A 26,458-nucleotide genomic window follows, 5' to 3' on the forward strand; every position below is an offset into this window, starting at 1 on the left:
ACGCGCGCCCCAGGCGCAGGGTGGGGGGGAGGGAGGAACCCCGGCGTCCGGGTTGGGGGAGTGGGGTGGAGAGGAACCCAGGCGTCCGGGTGGGGCTGGTCCCCCGTGGGTGCCTCTGATTAGAACAATAACACCCCCCACCTCGTGTGTGTCACCCCCACTTTGCACCCTCCCCACCCGGGTCTGTGGGGGCAGGTGGAGGGGGTCTGTGGGTCCGTGGGGGTGCGTGTGGGGCCCATGTGGGGTGTCTATGGGTGCAGGGGGATCTGTGGGTCCTTAGGAGGGTCTGTGGGTCCGTGGGGGGGTCTGTGGGTGCAGGGGAGTCTATGGGTCCATGAGGGGGGGTCTGTGGGTCCAGTGCGGAGTCTGTGGGTCCGTGGGGGAGGGGTCTGTGGGTGCAGGGGGTTCTATGGGTCCATGGGGGGTTCTGTGGGTCCATGTGCGGGGTCTGTGGGTCCGTGGGGGGGCGTCTGTGGGTGCAGGGGGGTCTGTGGGTCCGTGGCGGGGTCTACGGGTCCGTGGGATGGTGTGTGGGTGCAGGGGGGTCTGTGGGTGCAGGGGAGTCTATGGGTCCATGGGGGGGTCTGTGGGTCCATGTGCGGGGTCTATGGGTCCGTGGGATGGTATGTGGGTGCAGGGGGGTCTGTGGGTCCATGTGCGGAGGTCTGTGGGTCCGTGGGGGGGGGTCTGTGGGTGCAGGGGAGTCTATGGGTCCATGGGGGAGTCTATGGGTCCATGGGGGGTCTGTGGGTCCGTGGGGGGGTCTGTGGGTCCATGTGCGGGGTCTGTGGGTCCATGTGGGGGGGTCTGTGGGTGCAGGGGGGTCTGTGGGTCCATGGGGGGGTCTGTGGGTCCATGTGCGGGGTCTATGGGTCCGTGGGATGGTGTGTGGGTGCATTGGGGTCTGTGGGTGCAGGGGGGTCTGTGGGTCCATGGGGGGGAGTCTGTGGGTGCAGGGGGGTCTGTGGGTCCGTGGGGGGGTCTGTGGGTTCTGCGCAGCTGTTCTATGGGTGCCGGGGGCCCCCCCCGCATCTCCCGGGAGGGGGATGAATTATTGATGCCCGACGCGTCCCGGCTGCTAATGAGCCGCTAATGGTGTCACCCGACACCGGGGGCGCTCAACCGTGTCCCCCCCTCCGTGTGTGTCCCCACCCGTGTCCCCTCCCACCCACTCCCCCGTGTCCCTCACACTGCTCTGGGTCGGACACATTTATTGGGGGGGGGGGCCCTGAGGTCGCCCCCTCCCCCCCCAAATTAAATACAAACCGAAGCCGCCCCCCCCCGCGCTAGTGCAATCACCCCCCGCGGCCCGGGGACACCCTGGGGACACCCGGGGGCATCCTGGGGACAATAGGGGGCGCTGTGTGGGTGTGTGTGTCCCCCCCCCCAATATAAACCAAAACCTTTGGGCGCGGGGTCAGTGCAAAGTGAGGTGCCCGCGGGGGGGACACGGGCAGTGCAGCACACGCCGGGTGACACCGCGGTCGGGTGACACCGCGATGGGGGTGACACCGCGATGGGGTGACACCACGATGGGGTGACACCGCGATATGAGGTGACACCAGGTGCCCAAGTGACGCCGCGACCAGGTGACGCCACAACCGGGTGACAGCGCGACCAGGTGACACCGCGATGGGGGTGACACCAAGTGTCCGAGTGACGCTGCGGCCAGGAGACACCACAAGCGGGTGACACCGCGACTGGGTGACACCGCGATACGAGGTGACACCAGGTGCCCAAGTGATGCCATAACCAGGTGAAACCGCGATGGGGGTGACACCGGGCACCCAAGTGACGCCACAACCAGGTGACACCGCAGGCGGGTGACACCGCGACAAGGTGCCACCAGACACATCTGTCCCCAGGTCTTGTTCCGGCGCGGTGACAGTGACGGTGACAGCACGGCAGTTCCTGGCTTGGTGACGGTGTTGTCACCCCACCAGTGTCCTGAGTGTCCCCATGCTGCCCGGGGTCCAAGCATGGCACTGTCCCCACGGTGTCCCAGTGACAATGCCCCATGCAGGTTGTGTCACCCGGGCAGTGTCCAAGGGGTCGGTGCCTGTCTCGGTGTCACCCCTGTACCGGTGACACCCGTCCTGGTGCTTCCAGGACCGCCCGGTGTGACAGTCCCCAGCTGGAGGTCCCTGGTGCCCGGTGACACGGGTGACACGGTGACACCGGTGACACGGTGACGCTCAGGCCTCGGAGGCCGCCTGTGGCTTCAGCTGCGCCTTCTCCATAGCGGTGCCGTAGGGGCCCGAGCGCTTGAAGAAACCGAGCTGGGGGGGGACACAGGGGCCGTGTCACCCCCGGGGGACACTGAGGTCCCCCATAGTGTCCCCTGTGTCCCCACATGTCCCCTTCCCCTTCTCATGGACCTCATGCCCTCCACCCCCTGTGCCACCCCATCCCCAGTGCCACCCGTGTCTCCTGTGCCACCCGTGTCCCTTTTCCCCCTCCCATGTCCCCTGTGCCCTCGTGTCCCCATGCCCCCGCTGTCCCCATGTCCCCTGCACCCCCGTGGTCCCCAAAATGCCGCCCCAAGCCCCCCCAGACCCACCTTATAGAGTCCATAGCACAGCAGGGCCAGCAGCAGCAGCCCCAGCAGCACCGACAGCACCACGACCCACACGGGGACCCCGGTGGGGTCACCCTGCGCCCACTGCAGCCCCGTCACCACCTGTCACGGGGTCACAGTGTCACCCAGGGTCACCCAGTGTCCCACAGTGCCACCCAGTGCCACCCAGTGCCACCCAGTGTCACTCAGTGTCACCTGGTGCCCACTGCAACCCCGTCACCACCTGTCACGGGGTCACAGTGTCACCCTGAGCCCACTGCAGCCCCGTCACCACCTGTCACAGGATCACAGTGTCACTCACAGTCACCCAGTGTTACCCAGTGTCACCCAGTGTCACCCAGTGCCACCCAGCGTCACCTAGTGTCACCTGGTGCCCACTGCAACCCCGTCACCACCTGTCACGGGGTCACAGTGTCACCCAGTGTCACCCTGAGCCCACTGCAGCCCCGTCACCCCCTGTCACAGGGTCACAGTGTCACCCAGGGTCACCCAGTGTCCCACAGTGTCACCCAGTGTCACCCAGTGCCACCCTGTGCCCCACAGTGCCACCCAGCGTCACCTAGTGTCACCCGGTGACCACTGCAACCCCGTCACCACCTGTCACAGGGTCACCGTGTCACCCAGGGTCACCCAGTGTCCCACAGTGTCACCCAGTGCCACCCAGTGCCACCCTGTGCCCCACAGTGCCACCCAGCGTCACCTAGTGTCACCTGGTGCCCACTGCAACCCTGTCACTACCTGTCACAGGGTCACAGTGTCACCCAGCATCACCCTGCACCCACTGCAGCCCCGTCACCACCTGCCATGGGGTCACAGTGTCACCCAGTGTCACCCAGTGTCACCCAGTGCCACCCTGCACCCCACAGTGTCACCCAGTATCACACAGTGTCACCCAGTGTCACTGCGAACCCACCGCACCCCCGTTACCACCTGTCATGGGGTCACAGTGTCACCCAGTGTCACCCAGTGTCACCCAGTGTCACCCTGCACCCCACAGCGTCACCCAGTATCACGCAGCGTCACCCAGTGTCACCCTGTACTCACCGCAGCCCCGTCACCACCTGTCACAGTGTCACCCAGTGTCATCCTGTGCCCACCACCCCGTCACCACCTGCCACCCACAGTGTCACCCCCAGTGTCACCCCCAGCGTCCCCCAGCACCCTCGGGAGACCCCCCCCCGCCACCCTCTGATGTCCCCCGGTGTGTCCCCCCGTGTCACCTGCAGCCGCTGCCGGGGGTAGTGCTGGGGACGCACTCGGTACGGCAGCCGCAGCACCCGGAACTCGGCCTCGCAGCGCAGGGACTGCGCCCGCGCCTGCGCCTGCACCCATGGGTGCGCATGGACATGGTGTCAGTGCCACGGCACCCATGGGTGCGCATGGACACAGATGTCAGCACCCATGGGTATGCATGGACACCAGTGTCAGCACCCATGGGTGCGCATGGACATGGTGTCAGTGCCACGGCACCCACGGGTGGGCATGGACATGGTGTCAGTGCCACGGCACCCACGGGTGGGCATGGACACCGGTGTCAGCACCCATGGGTGCGCATGGACATGGTGTCAGTGCCACGGCACCCATGGGTGCACGTGGACATGGTGTCAGTGCCACGGCCCCCATGGGTGGGCATGGACACCAGTGTCAGCACCCATGGGTGCGCATGGACATGGTGTCAGTGCCATGGCACCCACGGAGGGGCATGGACATGGTGTCAGTGCCACGGCACCCATGGGTGCGCATGGACATGGTGTCAGTGCCACAGCACCCACGGGTGGGCATGGACATTGGTGTCAGCACCGCAGCACCCATGGGTGGGCATGGACACCAGCGTCAGTACTGCAGCACCCATGGGTGCACACGGACACCCATTGACACTCATGGGCACCCACCGAGACCCACAAGCACCCACAGGACACCCACAAGGCACCCACTGACACCTGTGGGGCACCTATGGACACCCCCAAACACCTCCAGGGCAACCCCAAACACCCATGGACACCCACAAACACCCACAGACACCCATAGACACCCCTAAACACCCATGGACACCCACAAACACCCACAGACACCCCCAAACACCCATGAACTCCCACAAACACCCCCAGGGCAACCCCAAACACCCATGGACACCCACAAACACCCACAGACACCCATAGACACCCCCAAACACCTATGGACACCCACAAACACCCACAGACACCCCCAAACACCCATGAACTCCCACAAACACCCACAGACACCCATAGACACCCCTAAACACTCATGGACACCCACAACCAACCTCAGACACCCCCAAACACCTCCAGACACCCACAGACACCCCTGGACACCCCAAAACACCCACAGACATCCCAAAACACCCATGGACACCCACAGAGGACTGTGGGCACCCAGGGTGCCAGGGGACCCACTGACCCCCCCCCTACGGGGGACAAGGGCACCCCCACCCTGGGGGGCTGGGGTACAAGGGGTCCCGAGGGGGGGGGGGAGGGGGGGGCAGGATTCAGGGGACTGGTTGGGATGGGGGGGGTCCCGGGGGGTCCCAGGGGTTCTATGGGGTCTCGGGGGGTCTCACCTGGCGGGGGGGGGGCGCGTGCAGGCGCAGGTCCAGGCGCAGGGTCACCCGCTGCTGCTTGTCCAGCCCCCCCATAGGGCAGCTCAGCCGGAAACACTCGGCCTCGGGGCACCCCTGTGTCACCCCCATGTCACCACCGTGTCACCCACAGTGGGGACAGCAGCCCCAAGGGCCACCCATAGCTGGGACACTCCCCCCCATGTCACCCACAGTGGGGACAGCAGCCCCAAGGGCCACCCATAGCTGGGACACCCCCCCCCCCATGTCACCCACAGTGGGGACAGCAGCCCCAGGGGTCACCCATAGCTGGGACACCCAGCCCATGTCACCCACAGTGGGGACAGCAGCCCCAAGGGTCACCCATGGTGGGGACATTCCCCCATGTCACCCATAGTGGGGACACCGGTGTCACCCACAGTGGGGATAGCAGCCCCAGGGGTCACCAACAGCAGGGACAGAAGCCCCGGGGGTCACCCATAGTGGGGACATTCCCCCATGTCACCCATAGTGGGGACACCCCCCCATGTCACCCACAGTGGGGACAGCAGCCCCAGGGGTCACCTATAGCTGGGACACCCCCCCCATGTCACCCACAGTGGGGACAGCAGCCCCAGGGGTCACCCACAGTGGGGACATTCCCCCATGTCACCCATAGCAGGGACACCCCCCCATGTCACCCACGATGGGGACACTGGCCCCAGCTGTCACTCACAGTAGCGTCACCCAAAGTGGGGTGAACCCCCATGTCACCCACAGCAGGGACATCCCACCCCCCGTGTGTCACCTGCCTTTGGTGGGGACAGCACCCACCCCTGGGGACAGCACCCCTGGGGAGGCACGTGCCAGCCTGGGGGTGTCACAGGGTGGGACAGGGACAGTAGGGGACATGGGGACATGGGGAGGGGTGACATGGGCACAAGTGGGGACAGAGACAAGAGGGGACATGGGGAGAGGAGGCACTGACCAGGGTGTGGGGGGCTGTGGGGGGGACACTGCCCCATGTGTCCCTCGTGTCCCTCGTGTCCCTCGTGACAGTGTCCCCTGTGTCCCTGCGCTGCAGGACGTGCGACTCCGGGCTCTGCTCCTGTAGGGGGGGACAGCTCTGGGGACAGCTCTGGGGACAGCCCTGGCACCCACTGCTGTCCCCCCTCCCCACCACCTCCCTGTGCCACCCGTGTCCCCTCTCGGTGTCCCCCAGCCCTCCCAGTGCTGCTCATGTCACCCAGTGTCACCTGCCTTGATGCCACCTGGTGCACCCAGTACCCCCAGTGCCCTGTTTCCTGGTGTCACCCAATGTCCCCAGCACCCTCCAGTAACCCTGGTGTCCCCCAGTGCCCCATCTCCCAGTGCCACTCAATGTCCTCAGTGTCACCCAATATCCCCAGTGCCACCCAGTGGCCCCCAGTCCTCTATCAGCCAGTGCCACCCAGTGTCCCCAGTGCCATCCAGTGCCCCATCTCCCAGTGCCACCCAATGTCCCCGAATGTCCCCAGTGCCTCTCAATATCCTCAGTGTCCCCAAGTCCCCTATCAGCCAGTGTCACCCAGTGTCCCCAGTGCCACCCAATGTCCCCAGTGCCATCCAGTGCCCCATCTCCCAGTGCCACCCAATGTCCCTGAATGTCCCCAGTGCCTCTTGATATCCCCAGTGTCCCCCAGTCCCCTATCAGCCAGTGTCACCCAGTGTCCCCAGTGCCACCCAATGTCCCCAGTGCCATCCAGTGCTCCATCTCCCAGTGCCACCCAATGTCCCCGAATGTCCCCAGTGCCTCTCAATATCCCCAGTGTCACCCAGTGTCCCCCAGTCCCCTATCAGCCAGTGTCACCCAATGTCCCCAGTGCTACCCAATGTCCCCAATGCCATCCAGTGCCCCATCTCCCAGTGCCACCCAATGTCCCCGAATGTCCCCAGTATCCCCAGTGTCCCCCAGTCCTCTATCAGCCAGTGCCACCCAATGTCCCCAGCCCCCTCTAGTACCCCCAGTGCCCCATCTCCCAGTGCCACCCGATGTCCCCAGTGTCCCCCGCGTCCCCACCGCCAGGCGCAGGCTGTCCATGGGGTGGCTGGCGGAGCAGTTGCGGGGACCCGAGTGGCCGATGACGTAGAGCAGCGGGTGGCCACGGTGGCTCAGGGGACAGCTCAGCTCCAGGGTCCCATGGCTGATGGCACTGGGACCCTCGTTCACCACCTGGTGGTACCAGGGAGGGGACATGGGACATTGGAGGGTCACCCATGGCGTGGGGACACGGGAACACTTGGGGGTCAGGGATATGGGGACCCCCAGGACTGGGGACAGGAGCAACTTTGGGGTTTTGGGGACATGGGGACCCACAGGCAGATGTGTGCCTGGGAACATGGGCAGCCCTGGTTTTGGGGACATGGGGATGCCCAGGGTTGGGACATGGGACAGCCATAGGGACAGGGACATGGGGATCCTAGGGTTTGGGACACAGGGATCACAGTGGTGGGGACAGGGACACACCCAGTGTTGGGGACACAGTGACCCCCAAGTGTTGGGGACACAGGGACCCTAGGGTTGGGGACACAAGGACCCCAGTGTTGGGGACAAGGACACCCCCGGTGTTGGGGGCACAGGGACCCTAGGGTTGGGGACACAGGGACCCGCCCAGTGCTGGGGACACAGGGACCCTAGGGTTGGGGACACACGGACCCCAGTGTTGGGGACAAGAACACCCCTGGTGTTGGAGACAGGGACACCCTCGGTGGTGGGGACACAGGGACCTTAGGGTTGGGGACACAGGGACCCCAGTGTTGGGGACAGGGATACCCCTGGTGTTGGGGACACAGGGACCTTAGGGTTGGGGACACAGGGACCCCAGTGTTGGGGACAGGGACACCCCTGGTGCTGGGGACAGGGACACCCCCGGTGTTGGAGACACAGGGACCCTAGGGTTGGGGACAGGGACCCCTCGGTGTTGGGGACAGGGACACCCCTGGTGCTGGGGACAGGGACCCCCGGTGTTGGGGACAGGGACCCCCTGGTGTTGGGGACACAGGGACCCCCCGGTGTTGGGGACAGGGACACCCCGGTGTTGGGGACACAGGGACCCTAGGGTTGGGGACACAGGGACCCCAGTGTTGGGGACAGGGACCCCCCGGTGTTGGGGACAGGGACCCTAGGGTTGGGGACACCAGGACGCCGGTGTTGGGGACAGGGACACCCCTGGTGCTGGGGACACAGGCACCCCGGTGTTGGGGACAGGGACCCCCGGTGTTGGGGACAGGGACACCCCTGGTGCTGGGGACAGGGACACCCCCGGTGTTGGAGACACAGGGACCCTAGGGTTGGGGACAGGGACCCCTCGGTGTTGGGGACAGGGACACCCCTGGTGCTGGGGACAGGGACCCCCGGTGTTGGGGACAGGGACCCCCTGGTGTTGGGGACACAGGGACCCCCCGGTGTTGGGGACAGGGACACCCCGGTGTTGGGGACACAGGGACCCTAGGGTTGGGGACACAGGGACCCCAGTGTTGGGGACAGGGACCCCCCGGTGTTGGGGACAGGGACACCCCGGTGTTGGGGACACAGGGACCCTAGGGTTGGGGACACAGGGACCCCAGTGTTGGGGACAGGGACCCCCCGGTGTTGGGGACAGAGACCCTAGGGTTGGGGACACCAGGACGCCGGTGTTGGGGACAGGGACACCCCTGGTGCTGGGGACACAGGCACCCCGGTGTTGGGGACAGGGACCCCCGGTGTTGGGGACAGGGACACCCCTGGTGCTGGGGACAGGGACACCCCCGGTGTTGGAGACACAGGGACCCTAGGGTTGGGGACAGGGACCCCTCGGTGTTGGGGACAGGGACACCCCTGGTGCTGGGGACACAGGCACCCCGGTGTTGGGGACAGGGACCCCAGTGTTGGGGACAGGGACAACCCTGGTGCTGGGGACAGGGACACCCCCGGTGTTGGAGACACAGGGACCCTAGGGTTGGGGACAGGGACCCCTCGGTGTTGGGGACAGGGACACCCCTGGTGCTGGGGACAGGGACCCCCGGTGTTGGGGACAGGGACCCCCTGGTGTTGGGGACACAGGGACGCCGGTGTTGGGGACAGGGACACCCCGGTGTTGGGGACAGGGACCCCCCGGTGTTGGGGACAGGGACCCTAGGGTTGGGGACACCAGGACGCCGGTGTTGGGGACAGGGACCCCCCGGTGTTGGGGACACCCCCACCTCATAGACGTGCTCCACGGGTGGCCCCAGGTCCTGCAGCCGCTGCGGTGGCCGCTCGGATGCCCACACCCCCTCAGGGATGGTGACAACGTCAGGCCGGGACACCCTGAGGTTGGGGACACCGCGGGGGGGTCAGGCAGGGCCCATGGCCCCATGTCCCCCCGTGTCCCCCCGTGTCCCCAGGGTGACACTCACCCGAAGACCGAGAGGCGCGTGGCCGCTCGCACCTCCAGCGGCACCGGCACCACCGCGCTCTGCGAGTTGTTGGCGTTCTTGCTGCCGGGTAACGGGGGGGTCATGGCATGAACCCCCCCCCATGGAATGGGGATACCCCCGGTGGGAATGGAGACACCCCCACTGGGAATGGGGGCACCTCCATTGGGATTGGGGACACCCACATTGGGATTGGGGATACCCCCGGTGGGAATGGGGACACCCCAACTGGGAATGGGAACACCCCAACTGGGAACGGGGGCACCCCCTTGGGATTGGGGACACCCATATTGGGATTGGGGACACCCCCGGTGGGTATGGGGACACCCCCACTGGGAACAGGGGCACCCCCATTGGGATTGGGGACACCCACATTGGGAATGGGAACACCCCAACTGGGAACGGGGGCACCCCCACTGGGATTGGGGACACCCACACTGGGATTGGGGACACCCCCAGTGGGAATGGGGACACCTCCACTGGGAACAGGGGCACCCCCTCGGGATTGGGGACACCCACATTGGGAATGGGAACACCCCAACTGGGAACGGGGGCACCCCCACTGGGATTGGGGACACCCACATTGGGATTGGGGACACCCACATTGGGAATGGGGATAGCCCCAGTGGGTATGGGGACACCCCAACTGGGAATGGGGGCACCCCCTCGGGATTGGGGACACCCACATTGGGAATGGGGATACCCCCACTGGGAATGATGACACCCCTTGGAATTGGGGACACCCCCAAAGGGATTGGGGACACCCCCCCACTGGGATTGGGGACACCCCCACTTGGAACAGGGACACCCCCTCAGGACTGGGGACACCCCACTGGGATTGGAGACACCCCCACTGGGAATGGGGACACCCCCTGGGATTGGGGACACCCCCTAGGATTGGGGACACCCCCAAAGGGACTGGGGACACCCGCCTTGGGGACACCCCAAATCTAAGCCCCCGCCCAGCGTGACCCCCCCCCCAACCCATCCCCAAAGGGACACCCTCATTTTTGGGACCCTCCCCCCCAATTTTGGGGACCCCCCATGTGCCCCCCCCACCTGCGGATCTGCAGCTCGAACCGGACGCTCTTGCTGCTGTCGCTCAGCTGGGGGATGGTGAAGCGCAGCCCCCCCCAGATCTGTGGGCAGAATGGGGGGGTCAGACCGGCCCCTCCCGCACCCCCTGCCCCCCCCACGCCATGTCCCCCCCACTTACACTGGCCCCCGCCTTCATGGGGTTGCCCAGGTCGCAGACGAGGGGGCTGGAGCCGTTGCCCCCCCCCAGCTCACAGCTCAGTGCTGAGAAGTTCTGGGGGGGCACAGGGGGGGTGTCAGGGGTGCTGGGACCCGCAGGGGTTGGGGGGACCCACAGGCACCCCCCCCTTCCCCAGGGACACCCCTGTGTATTCAGGAGACACCCAGATGCACCTCACCCCATATCTGGGGGGCACCCACTGACCCCCCCCCCCAAGCACCCATGGGTCCCCCCAACACTCTCCTGACTCCCCCTGCACCCCCAGGCACCTCCGACCCCCCCCTGGAGCAGAGGACACCCCCTGATCCCCCCAATACCCAGGGATACCCCTGGGGACCCCCCTGACCTCCCCCGGAGCAGAAGACACCTCCTGACCCCCCCAATACCCAGGGACCCCCCAATACCCAGGGACCCCCCCAGGCACCCCCTGGAGCAGGGGACACTCCCTGACCCCCCCAATACCCAGGGACCCCCCCAATACCCAGGGACCCCCCCAGGCACCCCCTGGAGCAGGGGACACCCCCTGACCCCCCCAATACCCAGGGACCCCCCCAATACCCAGGGACCCCCCCCAGGCACCCCCTGGAGCAGGGGACACCCCCTGACCCCCCTAATACCCAGAGACCCCCCCAGGCACCCCCTGGAGTAGGGGACACCGCCTGACTCCCCCAAAACCCAGGGACCCCCCCAGGCACCCCCTGGAGCAGGGGACACCGCCTGACCCCCCCAAAACCCAGGGACCCTCCCAATACCCAGGGAACCCCCAGGCACCCCCTGGAGCAGGGGATACCCCCTGACCCCCCCAATACCCAGGGACCCCCCAATACCCAGGGACCCCCCCAGGCACCCCCTGGAGCAGGGGACACCCCCTGACCCCCCCAATACCCAGGGACCCCCCCAGGGACCCTCTGAACCCTCCCTGACCAGAGGACACCCCATGACCTCCCCAACACCCAGAGACACCCCCAAGGACCCCCTGCCCCCCCCAATACCCGGGGACACCCCCAGGGACACCCCAGGGACCCCTCCGCACCCACCCCATGTGGGTGCAGCACCCCCGTGTACTGCGCGTTCGGGGGGGGCCGCACGTGCAGCTCAGCCTCGTACGCCCCCCCCTCGCCCTGGTTGCGGGCGTTGAAGGTCAAGTTCAAGCTGTTGCGGTCCCCCAGGTACACAGCGCGACGGTCCCTGCCGGGGGGGGACACTGTGTCACAGTCACCCTGCGCCAGGGTCCCCCGTGTCCCCAGACCCCCGTGGGACACCCAGACCCCCACCCAGGGCCACTTCTTGGGACCCTCGGACCCACTTGTCCCCTCTGTCCCCCCCCCTTACGCAGACGCCTCCAGCTGCAGGTCGGGCACACAGATGTTGTCCTCCCCGCAGTCCAGCTGGATGTGAGCCTGGGGACATGGGGACATGATGGGGACACAGGGGGACATGGGCGTGATGGGGGACATTGGGCTGATAGGGGCACAAGGGCAAGGCGGGGGACACAGGGACATGGGGACATGAGGACACGCAGGTGATGGGGACATGGGGGTGATGGGGGACAGGGGGGACATGGGGACAGGGGGGTGATGGGTGACAAGAGGACAGGGGGACATGGGGATGATGTGGGACATGGGGACATGGGATTGATGGGGGACATGGGGACAGGGGGGTGATGGGGGACATGAGGATGATGGGGGACATGGGGATGGGGGGACAGGAGGGACAGGGGGGACATGGGGTCATGGGGACAGGGGGACAATGGGGGGCATGGGGACAATGGGGGACATGAGGGTGATGGGGGACATGGGGACAGGGGGGACAGGAGGGACAGGGGGGACATGGGGACAATGGGGGGCATGGGGATGATGTGGGACATGAGGGTGATGGGGGACATGGGGACGGGGGGACAAGGGGGACATGGGGACACTGAGTGATGCAGGGGACAATGGGTGACACAGGGGCAGTGGGTGGCGCAGTGACAATGGGTGATAGGGGACAACAGCTGATGCAGGGGACAGCAGGTGGCCAGGGAGTGAAAGGGGTGACGGGGTGACGGGGTGACGGGGTGACGGGATGACAGGGTGACGAGGTAACAGGATGACGGGGTAACAGGATGACGGGGTGATGGGTGACGGGGTGACGGGGTGACGGGGTGACAGGATGATGGGGTGACGGGATGATGGGGTAACGGGATGACGGGGTAACGGGGTGATGGGGTAACAGGATGACAGGGTAACAGGATGACGGGGTGATGGGGTGATGGGGTGACGGGGTAACGGGGTGACGGGGTGATGGGATGACGGGGTGACAGGGTGACGGGGTGACGGGGTGACAGGATGACGGGGTGACAGGGTGACGGGGTGACGGGGTAACGGGGTGACGGGGTGACGGGATGACGGGATGACGGGGTTACGGGGTGACGGGGTGACGGGGTGACGGGGTAACAGGATGACGGGGTAACAGGATGACGGGGTGATGGGTGACGGGGTGACGGGGTGACGGGGTAACAGGATGATGGGGTAACAGGATGATGGGGTGACGGGATGACGGGGTAACGGGATGACGGGGTAACGGGATGACGGGGTGACGGGATGACGGGGTGACGGGGTGATGGGGTAACAGGATGACGGGGTAACAGGATGATGGGGTGATGGGGTGACGGGATGACGGGGTAACGGGGTGACGGGGTGATGGGATGACGGGGTGACGGGATGACGGGGTGACGGGGTGACGGGATGACAGGGTGACGGGGTGACAGGGTGACGGGGTAACGGGGTGACGGGATGACGGGGTGACGGGGTGACGGGGTGACGAGGTGACGGGGTGATGGGGTGACAGGTTAACGGGATGACGGGGTGACGGGGTGACAGGATGACGGGGTAACGGGATGACGGGGTGACGGGGTGATGGGGTAACAGGATGACGGGGTGATGGGTGATGGGATGACGGGGTAACGGGGTAACAGGATGACGGGGTAACGGGATGACGGGGTGATGGGGTGACGGGATGACAGGGTAACGGGATGACGGGGTAACAGGATGACGGGGTAACAGGACGACGGGGTGAGGGGGTGAGGGGGTGACGGGGTGAGGGGGTGAGGGGGTGACGGGGTGACGGGGTGACGGGGTGACTGTCACCTTGGCCTCCAGGCGGGTGCGTGTCTGCGCCGCCAGCACCGGGTGCAGCCCGTGGGCGTCGGGGGGCGCGTGGGGGTCCAGGGCGAAGCTCAGCCCCACGGCGATGGGCGACAGCTTGTCCCTGAACTCCGACTCGTTCTGCGGGGTGGGGGGACACACGGTGACAAACCGGGGACGGGGGTGTCCCATCCCACCCCCCCCAAATCCCGGCATACCCGCAGGAACACGGGCAGCGTGCGGCAGCGGGTGCCGGCGCCGTTGGGGGCGTTGGGGACGTTGGGGACGGGCAGGGTGAGGGTGCGGGTGGGCTGCCCCCCCCGCAGGAACAGCGCCCGCCGCCCCCCCCCGGGCTTGGCCGTGTCCACGCTCAGCTCCACCGAAAAACCTTTGTTTTGAGGGGGGACACAAACACACCCGTGTCAGGTGGCCCTGATGTGGGTGTCCCCCCATTCCATGTCACTTGTCCCCCCCTCCATGTCACTTGTTCCCCCCCCCCCCCCGTGACTCACCGATGGAGCTCGGGAGGTGACGCCCCGAGGCGTTGAGGCAGAAGCTGACGTTGATGCTGGGGGGGGGACACACACATGGGGGGGCACCCATGGGACCCCACATCCCCCTCCCGGTGTCCCCATTCCAACCCTAATTGTCCCCAACACCCCTGGGTGTGTGTCGCCACCAGGTCCCCACCTCTCCTCAGGGACCCCCCCTGGCACCCCCCCCAGTGGTGTCTCCCAATGTCCCCAAGCCCCCCTGTGACCCCTTGCTACCCCCAGGCCACCTCCCTCAGTGCCCCTGTGTCCCCTGGGTTGTCCCCAAGCCCACTGTGTCACCCCCATGTCCCCCTCAGTGTCCCCATGTCCCTGGGAAACCCCAAGTGGCCCCCAGTGTCCCCCTGCAGACCCAGGACCCCCAGAGTCCCCCCCAGTGTCCCCAGCCATTTGGCTCCCCCCCAATAATATCCCCCCCCAGTGTCCCTCCTATCCCCAAGCCCCCACCTGACCCCTTGGTGGCCATTGGAGACTCTGGGGACACCCTGGGTGTCCCCAAGCCCTCCCACCCACGGTCCCCCTGCCCATGAACCCCCGCGGCTGCGTCCCCTGCGGTGTCACCCACCAGGGGACGTGGTGGCCGGTGGGCTCCAGGACGCAGCCGCGTTCCTCGGGGTTGAACATGGTGGGGAAGACGCTGAGCGCGGCGCTGGCGTGGACGATGGGGCGGCCCCTGGGGACAGCGCGTCAGGGATGGAGGGGACACCCCGGGGACACCCCGGGGACATCCACCCCCACTGGTGGCACCCACCTGTACACCACGGCCATGTCCTCCCCAAACGCACCCACCAGGAGATCTGTGGGGACAAGGGATGGGGTGTCAATAGATGGGGGACATATGGGGCTGGGTGGCCACAATATTCCAGGTGTGGTCTCCCCAGGGCAGAGCAGAGGGGCAGGAGAACCTCTCTGACCTACTGACCACCCCTTCTAACCCCCCCCAGGTCCCATTGGCTTCCTGGCCACAAGGGCCAGTGCTGGCTCAGCCCACAGCACCCGGGATTCCCAGCTGGTCTCCCATCCACATACTGACCGGCCCTGACCCTGCTTAGCTTCCAAGGGCATTCTCAGGGTGCTATGGCTGTATATATTATATACATATACATGTTCCCCAAGTATATCCTGATAATATCTGAACTAAACCCTTTTCTCAAGGGCAGGAGAACCTCTCTGACCTACTGCCCCCCCTTCTAACCCCCCCAGGTCCCATTGGCTTCCTGGCCACAACGGCCCAGTGCTGGCGCAGCCCACAGCACCCGGGATTCTCAGCTGGTCTCCCATCCAAGTACTGACCGGGCCCGACCCTGCTTAGCTTCCCAGATCAGGTGAGATCGGGCATTCTCAGGGTGCTATGACTGTGTATATTATATACATATATATATGTATGTTCCCCAAGTATATCCTGATAGTATCCGAACTAAACCCTTTTTCCAAGGGCAGAGCAGAGGGGCGGGAGAACCTCTCTGACCTACTGACCCCCCCCCTTCTAACCTCCCCCAGGTCCCATTGGCTTCCTGGCCACAAGGGCCCAGTGCTGGCGCAGCCCACAGCACCTGGGATTCCCAGCTGGTCTCCCATCCAAGCACTGACCGGGCCCGACCCTGCTTAGCTTCCCAGATCAGGCATTCTCAGGGTACTATGGCTGTATATATTATATGTATATATATGTATGCATACATATATGTTCGCCAAGTATATCCTGGTAGTATCCGAACTAAACCCTTTTTTTCAAGGGCATTAGAGGGGCAGGAGAACCTCTCTGACCCACTGACCCCCCCTTCTAACCCCCCCCAGGTCCCATTGGCTTCCTGGCCACAAGGGCCCAGTGCTGGCTCATGGTCACTCTGCTGTCCCCAGGACCCCCAGCTCCCTTTTCACCGCTCCAACAGCTCATTCCCCAAGCTACACTGAACCCTGGGGTTGTTCTGCCCACATTCAAGACTCTGCACTTGCCCTTGTTCTATTTCATTCCCCGCCCGGCTCTCCAGCCTGTCCCCCCCTTACCCGGGTAGCCGTTGCCGTCCAGGTCGGTGTCCCCGCGCAGGGCGGCTCCGAAGAAGTCGGGGTGACGCCGGGGTCCCCAGTGTCCCCGCAGCTGCTGGGCGGGTTCTGGGTGCAGCCCCGTGGCCCCCCCACGGTAGATGTAAACCGCCCCCTGCTGGCCCTCCACGCCCAGGGGGGCCCCCACCGCCACGTCTGCAACAAGATGCTCAGTGAAGGGGGGGCACAAGGGACATGGCCCCCCCGAACCTCCATGTGCCCCCCCATGTCACCCTATAGCCCAGGGAACCCCCTGATCCCCCCCTCCCCGAACCCCCCTGTGCCCCCCCATGTCACCCTATAGCCCAGGGAACCCCCTGATGCCCCCCTCCCCGAACCCCCCTGTGCCCCCCCATGTCACCCTATAGCCCAGGGAACCCCCCTGGTCCCCCCCACCTCGAACCCCCCTGTACCCACCCATGTCACCCTACAGCCCAGGGACCCCCCCTGATCCTCCTCCCCACCCCGAACCCCCCTGTGCCCCCCCATGTCACCTTACAGCCCAGGGCCCCCCCCCCCGCTCCCCCTCCCCAAACCCCCCTGTGCCCCGCCTGTACCCACTTATATCACCCTATAGCCCAGGGCCCCCCCCCATTCCCCCCTGTGCTCCCCCATATCCCCCTGTGTCACCCTATAGCCCAAGGACACCCCCATGTCCCCCCACTCTGAACCCCCTGTGCCCCCCCATATCCTCCCATGTCACCCTGTAGCCCAGGGACCCTCCCATGCACCCCTGTGCCCCCCCATGTTACTCTATAGCTCAGGGACCCCCCTATTCCCCCCCTCCCCAAACACCTCTGTGCCCCCCCCATACCCCCATGTCACCCCCCCAGCACCCACCGTTGAACCCATCAAGGTCAATGTCACCCAGGGGGGCGATGGCGCTGCCGAAACGCCCGAACTCCTGGGTCCCCGTGAGCTCCATGGTGGGGGCGGGGGCCATGCCGGGGGGGTCGGGGGGTGGGGTGTCCCCCCCCCGCTGCAGGTACAGGTACACCCTGCCCACCTCCTGCACCCGGCCCCCCCCGCTGCGCGCCATGAACAGGGGGGCCCCCACCAGCAGGTCTGTCAGCCTTGGGGGGGGTGGGGGGGGAGAAAATCAGCACCCCCCTTGTGAAGCCCTGGGGTGCAGGGGGGCACCTATGGGTGCCTGATGGGGGCTGGGGGGGGGACACACTCACCCATCATTGTTTACATCAGTGGCTGCCACCGCGTAGCCGAAATACGCTGCCATCTGGGGGGGGGGTCGGTGTGGGGTGAAGGGGGGCACCCCCACCCTTAATGGGTGCCCCCCACCCTCTGTGGGGCCCCCCCATCCTCTGTGGGTGCTCCCAATAAATATGGGTGCCCCCCATCCTGTATGGGTGCCCCCCATCCACTGTGGGTGCTCCCAATAAATATGGGTGCCCCCCATCCTGTATGGGTGCCCCCCATCCACTGTGGGTGCTCCCAATAAATATGGGTGCCCCCCATCCTGTATGGGTGCCCCCCATCCTGTATGGGTGCCCCCCTCCACTGTGGGTGCTCCCAATACATATGGTGCCCCCCACCTTCATGGGTGCCCCCCACCCTCTGTGGGGCCCCCCCATCCACTGTGGGTGCTCCCAATAAATATGGGTGCCCCCCATCCTGTATGGGTGCCCCCCATCCACTGTGGGTGCTCCCAATAAATATGGTGCCCCCCACCTTCAATGGGTGCCCCCTACCCTCTGTGGGGTCCCCTATTCTCTGTGGGTGTTCCCAATAAACATAGGTGCCCCCCACCTCCAATGGGTGCCCCCCACCCTGTATGGGGACCCTAAAAGAGCCCCCCCAGGCCCACCTGCTCTCCCGAGAAGTTGTAGAGAGATCTCATGTTGGTGCCATTGAGGATGGTGACCTGGGGACATGGGGACACAGAGGGGGACATTGCGGTTGCAGCCACGGGACCCGAGCAGCCAGGCCCCCCAATGTCCCCTGTCCCCCCAGACATGTCCCCCATGCCCACCTGTGTCCCCTCATGTCCCCTGTGCCCCCAGGTTCCCCCATCCCCTGTCCCCACGTCCCCTATTCCTCCATGTCCCACATGCCCCTGTCCCCCATGTCCCCATGTGTTCCTCATGTCCCCCACCCCCCTGTGTCCCCTGTCCCCCTATGTCTCCTGTCCCCCCCATGTCCCCTGGCCCCGCTGTGTCCCCCATGTCCCCTGTGTCCCCTGCTCCCCCCGTGTCCCCGTCCCCCAGTGTCCCTGTCCCCACAGCCTTACGTAGCCATAGGTGAGGTTGCCCTTGGGGACACCAGCCACGAAGTCTACAAGGGACAAAGTGACCCCGTCAGGGATGTCCCCAGGCGGGGGGGGGGGGCTGTGACACCCCCATGTCACCCCCCAGCACCCTGGTGACACTCACCTTGTGTCGTGTCCCCGCTGAACTCGCCGACTGCCACTGAGTAACCTGAGAGGGGGGGAGAGATGTCACCTGCATTGTCACCCGTGCCACTGATGTCACCCTGTCCCCATGCCCTTGTACCCCCACGTCCCCATCTCCTGTGTCCTCACGTCCCCCTTGTCCCCACGACCCCTGTGTCCTCATGTCCCCCATGTCCCCTGTCCCCCCATGTCCCCCATCCCCTGTCCCCTCATGTCCCCGCGCCCATGTTCCCATGTACCCATGTCCCCTTGTCCGTGTCCCCATGCCCCTCTCTCTGTCCCCCCATGTCCCTGTCCTAGTACCCCATGTCCCCATGTCCATGTCCCTTATGACCCCATGCCCCTGTCCTCCCATGTCCCCATGCCCATGTACCCCATGTCCCCTTGTCTGTGTCCCCATGTCCCTATGTCCCCACACCCCTGTTTTCCCATGTCCCCATGTCCTTATGTCCCCACACCCCTGTTCTCCCATGTCCCCAGGCTCCTGTCCCCCATGTCTCCTTGTCTGTGTCCCCATGTCCCTATGTCCCCATGTCCATGTCCCTTATGATCCCATGCCCCTGTCCTCTCATGTCCTCATGTCCCCATGCCCCTGTCCTCCCACGTCCCCATGCCCATGTCCCCCATGTCCCCTTGTCTGTGTTCCTATGTCCCTATGTCCCCACACCCCTGTTTTCCCATGTCCCCATGTCTCCTTGTCTGTGTCCCCATGTCCCTATGTCCCCACACCCCTGTTCTCCCATGTCCCCATGTCTCCTTGTCTGTGTCTCCATGTCCCTCTGTCCCCATGCCCATATCCCTTATGATCCCATGCCCCTGTCCTCCCATGTCCCCACATTCCCATGTCCCTATGTCCCCATTCCCCTGTCCCCCCCATGTCCCCATGCCCGAGTCCCCATATCCCCTTATCTGTGGCCACATGTCCCCATGCCCCCAAGCCCCTGTCCCCCCAGGTCCCCATGCCCCTGTCCCCCCAGGTCCCCATGCCCCTGTCCCTTATGACCCCATGCCTGTGTACCCCATGTCCCCGTATCCCCCCCGCCCGGTGCCCGTGTCCCCAGACCCATGTAGCTGTCATCGTGCGTGGGGGCCGCCTGGCGCGTCTGCAGCTGCCCGGCCACCTCCTGGATGAAATACTCGGGGTAGCTGGAGGCCGCGATCTGCTCCTGCGTGGCCGACATCACCTGCCCTGGGGACGGGGGCTCAGCACGGGGGCCAGAACACGGAGGGGGGGCCAGAACCCGGGGGGGGTCCAGAGCCCGGGGGGGGGGGGGTCCAGAACCCGGGGCGGGGGGGTCCAGAACCCGGGGGGTCTGTCATGCAGGGACTGTGAGCAGGCAGGGGGACAGGGACAGGCAGGGACAGGTAGGGACAGGCAGGGACAGTTAAGGACAGGTAGGGGTGTTTAGGGACAACCATGGACAGGTAAGGACAGGAAGGGACAGGTAGGGGTGTTTAGGGACAAGCATGGACAGGTAGGGACAGTTAGGGACAGGTAGGGGTGTTTAGGGACAAGCATGGACAGGTAGGGACAGGAAGGGACAGGTAGGGGTGTTTAGGGACAAGCATGGACAGGTAGGGACAGTTAGGGACAGTTAGGGGTGTTTAGGGACAGGTAGGGGTGTTTAGGGACAGGTAGGGGTGTTTAGGGACAACCATGGACAGGTAGGGACAGGTAGGGACAGGTAGGGGTGTTTAGGGACAACCATGGACAGGTAGGGACAGTTAAGGACAGGTAGGGGTGTTTAGGGACAACCATGGACAGGTAGGGACAGTTAGGGACAGTTAGGGGTGTTTAGGGACAACCATGGACAGGTAGGGACAGGTAGGGGTCTTTAGGGACAAGCATGGACAGGAAGGGACAGGTAGGGACAGGTAGGGGTGTTTAAGGACAAGCATGGACAGGTAGGGACAGTTAGGGACAGGTAGGGGTGTTTAGGGACAACCATGGACAGGTAGGGACAGTTAGGGACAGGTAGAGGTGTTTAGGGACAAGCATGGACAGGTAGGGACAGGCAGGGACAGTTAGGGACAGGTAGGGGTGTGTAGGGACAGGTAGGGGTGTTTAGGGACAAGCATGGACAGGTAGGGACAGGTAGGGACAGGTAGGGACAGGTAGGGGTGTTTAGGGACAACTATGAACAGGCAGGGACAGGTAGGGACAGGTAGGGACAGGTAGGGACAGGTAGGGGTGTTTAAGGACAGGCAGGGACAGGGATGGGCAGGGACAGGGACAAGAAGGGACAGGGATGGGCAGGGGGACAGGGATGGGCATGGACAAAAAGGGACAGGCAGGGACAGGGGGACAGGGACACAGTGACATGGGGACACAGGGATGGGCAGGGACAGGGACACAGGAACAGGGACAGAGGGACATAGGGACACAGGGACACAGGGATGGGCAGGGACAGGGACACAGAGATACAGGGACACAGAGACACGGGGACACGGGGACATAAGGACACAGGGACACAGGGACAGGGGTCTCACCTTGCCAGAAGTAGCTGCCGGGCCCCCCCAGGAGCACCCGTCCCGTCTGCAGAGAGACCCGGGGGGGGGGCTGAGCCTGGGGCACCCATAGGGACCCCCCACATCCCCTATATGACCCCGGACCCCTAGAGACCCCCCCCCACCCCACTACCCCCATATCCCTGCCCCCGAACCTCCCCCAGCCCTATGGGTCCTGCTCCCCCATCCCCACGCCCCTCCCCATGTCCCCTTGTCCCCCCCATGTCCCCCCCTGTGCCCCCACCTGGGTGAATTCGGCGCTGAACCCCCCCTGGCAATATCCCTGCCCGGCTGCAGAGTTCAGGTCTGTGGGGAGATGGGGGGCGGTTGGGGGGGGTCTATGGGTGCTGATAGGGGTTATGGGGGTCTTACTCCCCCCAGAATGTCAGGGTGGGGGGGCCCATTGGTGCTGATGGGGGTTATGGGGGTGTCAGGTTGGGGGGGGGCCCATTGGTGCCGATGGGTGTTATGGGGGTGTCCCCCTCCCCAGGGTGTCAGGCTGGGGGCGCCTTGGGTGCTCATGGGGGAGGCAGTGGGGACGGGGGGGGCAGCACCCATGGGTGCTGATGGGGGTTATGGGGGTGTCACCCCCCCCCTCCAGGGTGTCAGTCTGGGGGGGCCCATGGGTGCTGATGGAGGTATAACCCCCCTCAGGGTGTCAGTTTGGGGGGGCCTTGGGTGCTCATGGCGGGGGCTGTGGGGACAGGGGGGGGGCAGTTGTGGGGACCCATGGGTGCTGATGGGGGTTATGGGGGTGTCACCCCCCCCCAGGGTGTCAGTCTGGGGGGGGCCCATGGGTGCTGATGGGGGTACAACCCCCGCCAGGGTGTCAAGGTGGGGGGCCCATTGGTGCTGATGGGGGTTATGGAGGTGCCACCCCTGGGTACCAGCCGGGGGGGGGATGCCCAGCGGTGCCACCCTTGGGTGCCGGGGGGGCCGGGGGGGGGCACGGGGGGGTCCCACCTGAACGACAAGGCGCATATTCCACGAACTTGGAGAAGTTGCCAATGGAGAGGAAACAGGTGCCCACCGGCTCCTGGCCCCCCCCATCCTCCTTGGGGGGGCTCCAGCTGTACAGGGGGGCACAGGCCTGGGAGGGGGACAAGGGGGGGTCACAGGGGATGAGCACACACCCCCTGCCCCCCCCGTTATCCCCCGTGTCCCCTCGTACCAGGATGGAGCCGTTATGCGCCCGCACGGTGGCCCCGAACCACTGCAGGGACTTGAACTCCACGGGGTCGGGGGTCTCAGTGCTGTTGCCCCCAAAGTCGTGGGTGCGGGTCCCTGTGTGTGGGGGGGACACCAGGGGTCACTGGCACCTGCTGCTGCAGCACCCATGGGACCCCCCCCGTGGTTAATGTGTGTCCCCCCCCACTCTGGGTTTATCATTAACCAGGCGGGACAAGCGCCTGGTTGCAGGGACAAGGCCATGGGAGGGGACACGTGGCCGTGGGGGACGATGACGTGGGGCTGGGGGGGGCCCGTGGGGGGCTACTGGGGTCCTATGGGTGCTGGGGGCCCGGTCCCCGGTCATGCCCATCCCTGTCCCCATGCAGTGTCTGTCCCCAGGCCTGGGGGGTCTTGTCCCCACGTGTGTCCTCGTCCCCCTCCTGCCCAAGGGGGTCCCATCCCCACCCGTGTCCTTGTCCCTTTCCCCGTGCACGGGGGGTGGGTCCTGTCCTCGCCTGTGTCCCTGTCCCCCGCAGTGTCCCCATTCTGTCCCCATGCCCAAGGGGGGGTCCTGCCCCCCCCCAGTGTCCTCGTCCCCACCCTGTCATCATGCCCAGGGCATCCCGTCCCCACCCGTGTCCCTGTCCCCCCGGTGTCCCCGTACCGATGTGGTCGAAGTCGATGGGGGTGCAGTCGCCAGTGGGGGGCCAGGGGCAGTGGTACACGGCCCCCCCCTGGGTGACATTGGGCTGGCTCGTGTTGGCCTTGGGGGCACCCACCAGGATGCTGACGCTGTGAGGGGGTCAGGGGATGCTCAGGGTGGGGGCTGTCCCCGTGGGAACACGGTGGCTGTCACCCCAGGGCACCCAGGAGGTGGGGGTGTCCTGGGGGGAGGGACGACACACCTTTGTGTGTCCCCCACGGGCCCCCCTGTCCCAGCCCACGGGGCCGGGCCGGGGTGACCCCTTCCGGGGTGGAGGGACAACACCCAGGAGCACCCAGGATCCGGGGGATGGTGGGTGCAGAGGGGCCGGGGACACCCCTCCCGTGTCTTGGGTGGGGGGGCCCAGCATGCCCGGGACGCCTGGGTCCCCCCCCTGGGTGCGGGTCACGCGTGGGCGGAGGGGGGCGTAGGGCCGTACCCGGACGCCTGGGTTCCCCCGGAGCCTCCGCCGCCCCCCGGGGCAGCTCCCGGCTCCGGTTACAGGAAACGCTCCGGCCGGGGGCAACGGGGCCCCGGGACCCCCGGCGGGGGCCGGCGCGGGGCGGGGGGGGCGGAACCGGAGCCGGGAACGGGGTTGAGTCCCCGCCCGGTGCCTCAGGCCCCGCCGGAGCCCCCCGGTCCCGCCCCGTTCCCGTTATCCTGCCCGAGTCCCGGTTCCTGCTTCCCATTCCCGGTTCCCATTTCCCCGTCCCGCCCCCGTGTCCCGTTCTCGTCCGTTCGTCCCGGTTTCCCATTTCCAGTTCCCGCTGCCCCATTCCCGTTATCCCGCCCCGCTCCCCCGGTTCCCGCCCCGTTGTCCCGTTCCCATCCTTCCGTCCGTCCCGGTTTCCCATTCCCGGTTCCCGCTGCCCCATTCCCGTTATCCCGCCCCGCTCCCGGTTCCCGTTCCCGTTCCCCGCCCCGCTCCGGGGGCCGCTCCCGGTCCCGCCCGTTCCCCGTTCCCCATCCCGCTCCCCGTGTCCCCGCTTCTTGTCCGCTGCCCAGTTCCCGGGGCCGCTCCCGCCCCGTCCCGTTCCCGTTCCCGGTGCCGTTCCCGGTGCCGTTCCCGGTACCTGCGGGGTTCGGGCAGGTAAAAGTCCAACGCGAAGCCGAAGAGGGACCCGGGGGCCCCGCGGAAGGCGACGGGCCGCGACGCCTCCAGGTTGAACGCAGCGACCGGCAGCACCGGCAGCAGCACCGGCAGCAGCACCGGCAGCAGCACCGGCAGCAGCACCGGCAGCGGCCGGGCCCGGGGGCGGCGCGGGGGGGCCGGGGCCATGGCGGAGCGGGGCTGGCCGGGCTCGGCGCTGCCTCCCGCTCCCGAGTCCCCTCGGAAAGTGCCCGGGGGGGGCCCGGGCCGCCCCGCCCCGCCGTGACTCACCGGGGAGGAGCCAGAGCCCCGACGGGCACCCGCACCTCACCGGAGAGGGACGGGGGCACGGGGAGCGGGGACATCCCGGGGGGAGAGGGACATTCTGGGGGGAGTGGGACATTAGGGACCGGGGAACTCCGGGGACACAAGGACATCAGGGACTGGGACACCCCGGGGGCACCGGGACATCGGGAACCGGGGAACCCCGGGGACACAAGGACATGAGGGACTGGGACACACCGGGGACACAAGGACATCAGGGACTGGGACACCCCGGGAACACCGGGACAACCTGAGGGGAGCGGGACATCAGGGACCGGGGAACCCTGGGGACACAAGGACATCAGGGACTGGGACACCCGGGAGCACCGGGACATGAGGGACCGGGGAACCCCGGGGACACAAGGACATGAGGGACTGGGACACCCCAGGGGCACAAGGACATGAGGGACTGGGACATCCCGGGGACACAAGGACATGAGGGACTGGGACACCCCGGGAACACAAGGACATCAGGGACCGGGACACTCGAGGGACACTGGGACACACCGGAGGGACCAGGATGTCGGGGACTGAGATGCGCTGGGACACTCTGGAGGGATAGGGACATCAGGGATTGGGACACAAGGGCACCCCAGGGGCACCGGCTCATTGGGACACCTTGGGACACCAGGGATGGGGACACTCATGTGCGCCAGGACACCCCGAGGGCACCAGGACACCAGGGACGGGGACACCCAAAGGACATGGGGACAGTGGATACTGGGGACAAAATCACTCGAGGGACACCAGTGACTCCAGGAGGGACTGGACACTGGGAACAGGGACACTGAGGGGACACTAGTGGGACCGGAACACCAGGAATTGGGACATCTGAGGGGACCAGGACACTTGAGGGACACTGGGAAGGACTGGGACACACTGGGGTGAATGGGACACTATGGGGACACTGGGAGATGAGGGGAGATAGGGCTCGGGTGGCAAGGGGACACTGGGGACTGGGACACTGCACAGGACACCAGTGAGGGGACTGGGAGATGGGGGATGGGGCCCCAGGTGACTTGGGGGGTAACAGGACAACAGGGGGACAAGGGGACATGGGGGACATGGGGGGAGCAGGACAGCAGGGCGTGCTGGGACACAGGACACTAGGGGTCCTGGGACACTGAGGGGACAAAGGGACACAAGGTGAGACTGGCATGAGGGGACACGGGGGGAACACGTGGGGACACGGGACACGGGGGTGGGCGTGGAATGGGCCACTGGGGATGGGACAGCGCGGGGGACACGGGGCTGGGGGCGGAGGGGGAAGGGGACACGGAGGGGGAAGGGGACACAGAGGGGGGCCGGGGGGGGCGGATCCGGCTGCCGCTTCCTGGAAGGAACCAGCGGAAACAGGGCCGGAGCTGGAGCGGTTCCCACGCGGCGCTGGGTGGGGGGGGACACGGGGGACACTGCAGGGGACACGCACACACCCCCCAGGACCCCGCGAGGGGCGGGGGGGACCCGCGCGTGCTCCCCCCTGGGGTCACCTTTGTTGTCCCCACGCCAGCGTGCGCCCCTCCAGGTGCAAAAGGTGGGTTCCCCACCCCAACCTTGGATCCCACCAGCGTGGGACCCCCCCCCCCCGAGTGGGACCCCCTCCCCAGCAGCCCCGTGCGAGGGGCCGGGGGCCTCGCACGCCGCCGGCGGGGGGGCCACATTCCTGTGCTGCTGATGCAATGGGGCCGCAGCTGGGCCGGGGGCTCGGGGGGCTCAGGG

General features: G+C 66.2%; 1 protein-coding gene across 1 annotated transcript; it reads right to left on the reverse strand.

Annotated features, from left to right (window-relative positions):
* Positions 1 to 2,159: 2,159 nt before the first annotated feature.
* Positions 2,160 to 24,604, reverse strand: ITGA5 (integrin subunit alpha 5; the record flags this gene model as incomplete). Its single annotated transcript, XM_080360713.1, has 30 exons — positions 2,160 to 2,279; positions 2,561 to 2,680; positions 3,799 to 3,900; positions 5,157 to 5,270; positions 6,121 to 6,240; positions 7,192 to 7,344; positions 9,354 to 9,459; positions 9,549 to 9,629; positions 10,626 to 10,705; positions 10,783 to 10,875; positions 11,859 to 12,009; positions 12,154 to 12,221; positions 13,950 to 14,087; positions 14,165 to 14,334; positions 14,459 to 14,514; positions 15,063 to 15,170; positions 15,249 to 15,294; positions 16,502 to 16,693; positions 17,378 to 17,610; positions 17,719 to 17,771; positions 18,360 to 18,416; positions 18,783 to 18,826; positions 18,925 to 18,969; positions 20,008 to 20,133; positions 21,435 to 21,480; positions 21,697 to 21,758; positions 22,416 to 22,542; positions 22,624 to 22,736; positions 23,287 to 23,414; positions 24,399 to 24,604. The coding sequence occupies 30 exons, from the start codon at positions 24,602 to 24,604 to the stop codon at positions 2,196 to 2,198; spliced, it is 3,222 nt and encodes a 1,073-aa protein (XP_080216839.1). The 3' UTR covers positions 2,160 to 2,195.
* Positions 24,605 to 26,458: the final 1,854 nt, after the last annotated feature.

Source organism: Nesoenas mayeri, assembly GCF_963082525.1.
Source record: "Nesoenas mayeri genome assembly, chromosome: 28".
NCBI classification, from domain to species: Eukaryota; Metazoa; Chordata; class Aves; order Columbiformes; family Columbidae; genus Nesoenas; species Nesoenas mayeri.